General features: G+C 58.5%; 1 protein-coding gene across 1 annotated transcript; it reads left to right on the forward strand.

Moving 5' to 3' along the window:
- Positions 1–1,138: 1,138 nt before the first annotated feature.
- On the forward strand, positions 1,139–7,149 carry FOXF2 (forkhead box F2). The gene is made up of 2 exons (XM_031666860.1): positions 1,139–2,687; positions 6,232–7,149. Exons 1-2 carry the CDS (start codon positions 1,511–1,513, stop codon positions 6,393–6,395), a joined length of 1,341 nt encoding a protein of 446 aa, XP_031522720.1. The 5' UTR covers positions 1,139–1,510; the 3' UTR covers positions 6,396–7,149.
- The last annotated feature ends 1,285 nt before the right edge of the window (positions 7,150–8,434 follow it).

Below are 8,434 nucleotides of genomic sequence, written 5' to 3' on the forward strand. Positions count from 1 at the left end.
AAATGATTGCTCCCGAGGGCACATCTCTCTCAGAGCCCGACTCTTACTTAGGGAGGAATTAGCCACAACTGGGGAGAAGTGTTCTCGGACAGGAGTTAGCTGAGAACTGGCACAGTTTCGGGTGGGCCATGGTAAGACGGAGGACGTAAATCTAGTGACAGCACACCCCTCAGGACTGCATATAAATACAGCTATCTCGCTTATCTCTGGGTCTTTCTCTTCCTTCCTTCCTTCCTTCCTTCCTTCCTTCCTTCCTTCTTTCTTTTTTTCTTTTTGCATTTTTTTCTTACAAAACACTAACTGGGGCGGGGGCGTGGGGGGAAGAAGTGGAAGCAAATGCAACCATGAGTTCCATGAGATCCAGGTTTCCAGTCTTTAAAACTTGGCTTAGGTTTCTCAGTCTAAATCCCTCTGCTCAAAGTTCTGAAAACGTCCACGGTCGCCAGCGGCCCGCAACCCTGCGGCGCCCCGCAGTCGCCCTAACAATTGTCGGGGAGCCTACTGGCCCTGCCAGAAAGAGAGAGGATTGGCACGTTACCTTTGGGCGTCTGGCACCCCGGCGTGCGGCTGAGGGCGGCAAAGTCTAAACGAAGTTGACAGATGGAGTCAGTATCGGCCCTGGGGAGGGCGGCCAGGGAGGCTCCGAGCAGCCGCACCCGCAGCAGCACCACTCAGCCCGGCGGGCCAGAAGGAGGAAGGGGGCGGAGGGGCGGGGCTGGGTCCACTCCGCTGGGGGCGGCAGGGTCCTGGGATGGGAAGCGGGGGCTGCTGTAGGGGGCACACAGAAAGAAGATTTCATGAAGTCAGAGGTGGTCGAGTTTTGCTGGGGGTGGGGGTCGTCCCTCTAGCAAAACGGGAGAGTCTGTGATCCCTCAGTTCGAAAGAGGGTGGGTGAGGGAAAGGGGAAGAGGCCGAGAGAGGAATGAAAAGAGCGAGGAGACCCCGGAGAGCGGGGAGCCAGATAAGACAGGGAGGCGGCCGCCAGGTTGGGAGGGGGAGGAGTGAGCACAGCGGCCGGAGCGCGCCCTCCCCGCGGCGGCGGCGCGAGGAGGGGGCAGGGCGGGGGGGGGGGGGGGGGGGAGGGAGGGAGCGAGGAGGGCGGCCGGGGAGGGCGAGGGAGGGAGGAAGTCCGAGAGACAGAGCGAGGAGCGCTCCTGAAGGGAGACGTCGGGCTCGTGCCCGGGGTCCAGGCCGCGGTCCCACTCGCGGGCGCAGTTGCCCGGCGCCGGCCGCTCGGCCCCGCGGCCTGGGAGGCCGTTGCGCAAGGCAGGGCCCGCGGCTCGGGGAGTGATGCGCCGGGCGTTGCCTCCCGCCCGCCGCTGCCGCCGCCGCCAGAAGCCCCAGAGGAGCTGAGGGAGGCGACGCCGAAGCGCTGGCCCGGAGTGGCCACGGCTGCAGCCCGGGCGGCGGGCTAGGGCGCTCGCCGGGCTTCTGGGCCGACCCCGCTCCGGAGCCTCCGCTCCCTGCCCGGTGCCCGCCCTCGCGGCCCGGCCTCGCTCCCGGGTCCCAGATGACCACCGAGGGCGGGCCGCCGCCGGCCCCGCTCCGCCGTGCGTGCAGCCCGGTCCCAGGCGCGCTCCAGGCCGCCCTGATGAGCCCGCCGCCCGCCGCCGCCGCCGCCGCCGCCCTGGAGACCACCTCCTCCTCCTCGTCGTCGTCCTCCGCCTCCTGCGCCTCGTCCTCGTCCTCCTCCAATTCGGCCGGCGCCCCCTCGGCTGCCTGCAAGAGCGCGGGCGGCGGCGGCGGCGCGGGCGCCGGGAGCGGGGGCGCCAAGAAGGCGAGCTCGGGGCTGCGGCGGCCCGAGAAGCCGCCCTACTCGTACATCGCGCTCATCGTCATGGCCATCCAGAGCTCCCCCAGCAAGCGCCTGACGCTCAGCGAGATCTACCAGTTCCTGCAGGCGCGCTTCCCCTTCTTCCGCGGCGCCTACCAGGGCTGGAAGAACTCCGTGCGCCACAACCTCTCGCTCAACGAGTGCTTCATCAAGCTGCCCAAGGGCCTCGGGCGGCCCGGCAAGGGCCACTACTGGACCATCGACCCGGCCAGCGAGTTCATGTTCGAGGAGGGCTCGTTCCGCCGCCGGCCGCGAGGCTTCAGGCGGAAGTGCCAGGCGCTCAAGCCCATGTACCACCGCGTGGTGAGCGGCTTGGGCTTCGGGGCCTCGCTGCTGCCCCAGGGCTTCGACTTCCAGGCGCCCCCGTCGGCGCCGCTCGGCTGCCACAGCCAGGGCGGCTACGGCGGCCTCGACATGATGCCCGCGGGCTACGACGCCGGCGCTGGCGCCCCGAGCCACGCGCACCCTCACCACCACCACCACCACCACCACGTCCCGCACATGTCGCCCAACCCGGGTTCCACCTACATGGCCAGCTGCCCGGTGCCCGCGGGACCCGGGGGCGTCGGTGCGGCCGGGGGCGGCGGCGGCGGCGGCGGCGACTACGGGCCGGACAGCAGCAGCAGCCCGGTGCCCTCGTCCCCGGCCATGGCGAGCGCCATCGAATGCCACTCGCCCTACACGAGCCCTGCGGCGCACTGGAGCTCGCCTGGCGCCTCGCCTTACCTCAAGCAGCCGCCTGCCCTGACGCCGAGCAGCAACCCCGCAGCCTCCGCAGGCCTGCACTCCAGCATGTCCTCCTACTCGCTGGAGCAGAGCTACTTGCACCAGAACGCCCGCGAGGACCTCTCAGGTAACGCAGCTAACTGTGCGCGTCGCTTCTAGGCCTCCAGGGCTGGCGGCCACTGCCACTCCCACAAACAGGGACCCCCAGCCAGGAGGTCTGAGGGCACTGGGAAAAGCGGATGCTGGTGAGAGCCGGTACCTTATTCGCGGGAGCAGGGATCAGGGTCTTACTCCCTGGCCAGCAGCTGAACCTTCAGAATTGTCTGGCTGCTGTGAGCATGGTGTGAAGTCTCCTGGACTCTATGGGGATCCCTGTGCAGGAGACTGCAGGTCTCCCGTTCAGAGTCTGACTTAGCTTTGAGAGAAGGCATGTGACCTTTGGGGAACTTGGTCAGGAAGCTGTGTCTAGTTCCTTTTGTCCTTCCTTTTTTTTCTTGAGTTCATTTTGCTGTACTTTTGTCCCAAAGTAAATGTCAGAATCAGAGATGTTCTGTATGTTGGGGTGTCTGTAGGGAGATGTTTGCAGCTGGGCAAGTGTTAAGAGCAGGGGGTGGGAGGGACAGAGCTGGCTCCCAGGATCTTTCACTAAAGGGACATTCGCCAGTGGAGGGGTCACCAAACTGTGGAACTCTCCTCCCCTTCCTTGCCTGCCCCCGGAAATGGACCCACATTGATGATAGAGGTCCTGGGTGGCAGGACCTGAAGGACCCTGCTGGGACTCCCCCGAGAAATGCGCCTGCCCTGTGGATGCCACTTGTGGTGTGCCTGGTTTACAGTGTATTGGTTGCAGATTATGAAAATTTATTGACTTGCTGAAGGCGGTGAAAGGTGGGAGGAGATGGTGGGGATGGAAGAGGGAATTTGAATATTTGACCAGGTTAATCTGGAGAACAGAGATAAACCCTTACATTAACCCCTCCCTCCGAGAATCTAGGGCTGCAGATTAAAATCCCATGGGCCTGCCAGTCAAAGGCAAGGCCCCAGGCTGCTCTCTCACACTGGCCTCCCACAGCAATGAGACAACAGTGGCTGGTAGGGTGATGCATGCTTTATGTGTTCTGAGCCGGTGTGCGGCGGGAGCACCAGGGGAGAAGGGAAGCCCAGAAATGGGCAAAAGATGTTGGTTCCCTGGACGGTGAAATTTCCCAAATAGGCCTTTTAAATGTGGGTCTCAGAGGTTAACCAAACAAAGACAGTCTCGGCAGGACCACACCGGAGAGGATTTTAGCCTGACTTAACCCACTGAGAACAGAATCTTGTTCAATTTTATGGGAATTTCAACAAGTAACCAATACAGGCGGCCTTCTCCTCTTATTTTTATATCCCCTCGGACCGGCTGTCAATCATAAACACACACACACACACACACACACACACACACACACACCCCTCGGTGCACTGGCCCCTTCCCTTCCCGGCCTGCCTGCTCTTCTCCCAGCCTGCCGGCTGCCCTCCCCGCTCCCCTTCTCCTCCTCTCCACTGGGCCCCACTCACCTCAAACCCAGACTCTAAGGCTTAGCAGCCTTGGAGAAACCGTACTCTAGGAAGAAGAAAAACACAGGAAAGAGACTCCTGACCCTTCTTCAAGGCAGCTCTCGCCCCACCTCATACACTGGGCGCACGCACAAGCCCCCAAAACTTCGGAATCTGGATACATTACTGTCTTAGAGTGGGCGAAAACTGCCCAGCAGAGCAAGCCGGCCTCTGTGCCCCTACCCAGCGGCCCCCCGCGGCCGGCCTTCCCTGAGAGCCTCGCAGAATCCCCCGACCGAGGCTGGGAACGCTCAGGGGAGACAATAGCTCAGGCCCGACGCCCGACAGGGACCCTCTGCCCTTCCTTCCTCGCTCTCTTGCTCCTGGCCCTATGGAATACCCACCCAGCCCTGTTGCCATCTCCCTGGAGCGCCAGAGGCGGAGGCTTCAGAGGAGCCGGCCGGATGCACCAGGACCCGGCGGGGCCTCGTTGGGAGCGCGCCGCCCACTGGGCCGGGGCCCACTGAGACCTGGGGGCCTGGCAAGGTGCGGGGGTGGCCAAGGCGGTCTCCCCAGCACACAGATCGGCACATGTCCACGCTCACACACCCAGCACGACCCTCCCTCCCCCAGCACAGCACAAGGGCCGCGCCCTCCGCTCCTGGGCCTGGTGAACACGGTCCATGTGCCCCCCGCCAGCACAGGGGCTGCCCTGGAGTTCTTCATTAAGCCCTTCGAGCAGTTCAGGAAGGAGCTCAGGCTTCTATCATCCCGCCCAGCACATCAAAGCGCCGACGGCCGCCTTCGTGGGCAGGTGTGAGCGCTCGCCCTCTGTCCTGCCCAACCTGCTTTGTGGTCCAGGACTTGCCATCAGAGCTTGCTTAAACCCGACGAGCGAACACACCAGTGTGCAGAGCTCCTTGCACACATCAGTGCTCTCGGGACAGGGCAGCTGCGTTAGAGCAGCGCCGGGCGCGCTCGGGTAGGTGCTGCGGGCAAGGAAGTAGGCGGCGGCCACTGAGCAGCCTCCTTGCTCAGTCATTGCGGGGGCACGGCGGAGCGGAGGCAACAAGAGCAGGGCCCGAGCCCGGCGGGCCTTGGGTACGGTTTTCCTGCACTGAAAAACTGAGTGCGGCCCGAAGCGACGTGCACTTTATGGTCCCCACACCACTCGGGTAACTAAGAAAAGACCCGGGCGAATGGACCTAACGCAGCCTGGTGCCGAGAAGGCCGGGTCCAGTAGCCTCGGGGCCCAGTGCGCAGGGCACTGCAGGCTGATTGTGCCCCGGGGCCAGGAGGCGCTGAGAAAGCAAAAGCAAAAGCCAGCGGCGGGTGGGAGTGAAGCGGCCGGGCGCAGGCCCGGGACCGGGGAGCCGTCCCGGGAGAGCAGGGTCCGGGCCTTCTCTGTCCCCCTCCAGCCTGGGGCTACCGCAGGGACTCCTCGCGCTGCCAGTTGCTTCGGACCAAAGGGCATTTCTCTGCGCCCTGAAGTCCTGACTTCCCTAGACGAAAGCTAAGACGTTCGGGACTCACGAAGATGCCTGCGGAGGGGCAGGAGAAGAGGAGTGCTTTTCTGCCCCATCCCTTCATCTTGCATTTGGGTTGTTTTCTATCGTCCCCTTTGGCCCAGGGAGCATTCCTCTGCGATCGCGGCTCTGACCGGCCCAGTTAGTTGGGAAACAAGGCTCAGAACAAGAAAGAAGGCCGCAGTGGTGTTTCTGGGGTAGGGTGGTTGGCCCTCCCTGCAGCCAGGGTTCAGGGCAGCACAGGCCGTGCCAGGAACCAGAGTCTGGGTCTAGTTGTCCGGTACCTGTGCGCATTCTGAGATGAAAGTGCACACCCCAGCCTCAGAGAATAAAATTGGATTTCCAGGACATAAGAACCCCCCTTGAGGGGGACCTTGCTTTGTGTTTGTGCGAGCATCAAAACAAAACATAACGATTCCAAGGCCATTCTATGACCCGCAGTTGTCGTGTTTGAGATACTTCTAAAGCTGGGCTTTCTCTGCCGGTTGTCTAGCCACGTACTAAAAGGCACGGCAGTTCCTTTTATACCCTGAGGCAAAATAAGACACCCCACCATCAACTGGATGACTTTGTTTCTGAAGAGGTTTTTTCTTTCTTTCTTTCTTCTTTCAGTGGGACTGCCCCGTTACCAGCATCACTCTACTCCAGTGTGTGACAGAAAAGATTTTGTCCTCAACTTCAATGGGATTTCTTCCTTCCATCCCTCAGCTAGCGGGTCGTATTATCACCATCACCACCAGAGCGTCTGTCAGGATATTAAGCCCTGCGTCATGTGAACGTGAACGGAAAGAGGCCAAGTGATGGCCGCTCTCTCCTCTCCCCTCCTCAGAGGGGGCAGATAGAAACTGGGACGGATTCACGTCACATGCACGCGGATAGCAGTAAGCCGCACACCTGCCACTTAGCCAGAATGCCCAGGATCGCGTTGGTCACTGTTATTTGCCTACTGCTGAAAGAAGGACAACCGTTGGCAAGGTAGCGTTCCCAGTCCGAACACCTGCACGCTCCCACATGAGGGAGAGGGCAGATTGAGGAGGTGGGAAAATGTGCCATGCGTCAGGCATCAACATGTAACTCTGGGATCTTCGTTGCCTTCAGTAATCAGGGTCTGAAAAAAGCAGACAAGTTGTGTGTGTGTGTGTGTTTGTCTAAGAAAAATTGTGTGCTTTTCAAAAAGGCAGTGCTAAGCACAAGATTTCAAGAAAGCCTCTTCTTGTTGCCTAGCTGAGTGGGAGACTCATTTTCCCCAAACACTACATTTGGATACAGGTGCCAAAGAACATTATTAAGGAATTATTTAGAAACAATGTGTCTAGTTTAAGAAAGTGGTTTTCAGTATTGTGACAATACAACGTTTTTACAAGGTTGTTTTCTACCACCATATTTTAAAGATATTTTTATGACCTTCGTGTATACTCACACTTTGCTTGTATTTTAAAAGGAGGATATATTTGCACTTATGTATACTTTTACAGTTTGCCAAAATATTTTGTTGTAAAATTTTTTTCAATAAAATGTATATAACAAATAGTTGTTTTAGGGGCTGATTTTGTCTTCGGGCACCCTGAGAGCAATGGATGCCAGGTTCTACTCCCTAGCAGGCAGCTGTGCAACTCTATCCACACCCCCTCCAGTGGTGTAATTGACATGGTGTGGGGTCTGTGCCTTGAGTAACACAGGCCAGGTTCTGATTGTGAGTCTTCTCAGGAGAAAGAGTGGAAGAAACGTTTTCTATTATTTCTTTCTTTACTTCACCCTAGCTTTTTCTGGCAAAACAAAAACCAGAAGGTGAAAGGAACTAGAAAGAAAACCAGGCAAGATACCGAAAGGCAAGGGTTTGATTTTGAGGAAACCAATTTTGTGCCCCTTTTGTTTTCTTTCCTGTGCCCAGGGAGTGTTCTGCCCTTTGCCCTCTCTCCCTCCCCACTGGCACGGGTTGACGGATGTGAGGCACAGTGGTAAGCCCCCCTCCAGGGTTGGATACCCAAAGAACAGCACCCTGCTTCTTCCCTTTGCATGTTGCAATTTTGTTATGGGTGGCGGTCGCATGCTGTCAGGAATGGGGTTCAGATCTGAAGAATGCAGGGGGAGCCCTGCTGAGCTGCAGGGGGGCAGGCTCCCAGCAGGGAGGTTCAACTTCCTTTGGGAGTTTAATACAGAAGGTGGACTCCCCACATGGTGCTTTGTGGCTGCGGCCTGTCCCACCCTCCAATTCAGAGCTTGGCTGGCCCTGCTCAGCATCAGCACATAGCAAGCCCGTTCATCCCTCCCTTCCTCCCGGCCTCCTCTCCCCACTCCTCGCTTTTAACCAGGGATTTAACAAGGGAGCCCCTCAGCCCCTTTTTCTGTTCTTGCTAGGTTTTCCAATCACCAATGTTACAGGCAGAGCTGGTGACGCTCCAGGTGGAAGAGAAAAATAGGCCAACTAGGCAGGAGGACTGACCTGTCCAGCAGCCCTTCAACATCATGAGCTGAAGGGACAATGGGTCTGAGAGAAGCAGAGAAAAGAAATTCTCTGCCCCAATCACCCTGTGCATTTTCCTCTCCAATTCAGGGCAGGATTTTTGTTTTTGTTTTTTGCTTTTTCTTTCCTGATTGGAAAACTCACCTCTGTTCTCCATCCGTTAAAAGGTCTTTCTCCCAGTCAGTCACCAGGCTCTTGGTACTCTAGGGAGCTGTTCCACACCCCAGGATTTTTGTATTCTAAGTGAATTTCACTGCAGAGAGAGTCGCCTAAGTGAAACATCTTGTTTCGAAAAGTCTTAACCATCTTTCTAATCTTTAGGTTTCCTTCCTGTGTCTTCTAAAATTAAGA

This window comes from Papio anubis, chromosome 6, assembly GCF_008728515.1.
Source record: "Papio anubis isolate 15944 chromosome 6, Panubis1.0, whole genome shotgun sequence".
NCBI classification, from domain to species: Eukaryota; Metazoa; Chordata; class Mammalia; order Primates; family Cercopithecidae; genus Papio; species Papio anubis.

What these genes read in the sequence shown, in the direction of transcription:
- FOXF2 (XM_031666860.1), top strand. Translation starts at nt 1,511, where the DNA reads ATGACCACCGAGGGCGGGCCGCCGCCGGCCCCGCTCCGCCGTGCGTGC. An exon ending in CGCCCGCGAGGACCTCTCAG is followed by an intron (nt 2,688 to 6,231) that starts GTAACGCAGCTA and finishes TTCTTCTTTCAG; the next exon opens with TGGGACTGCCCCGTTACCAG.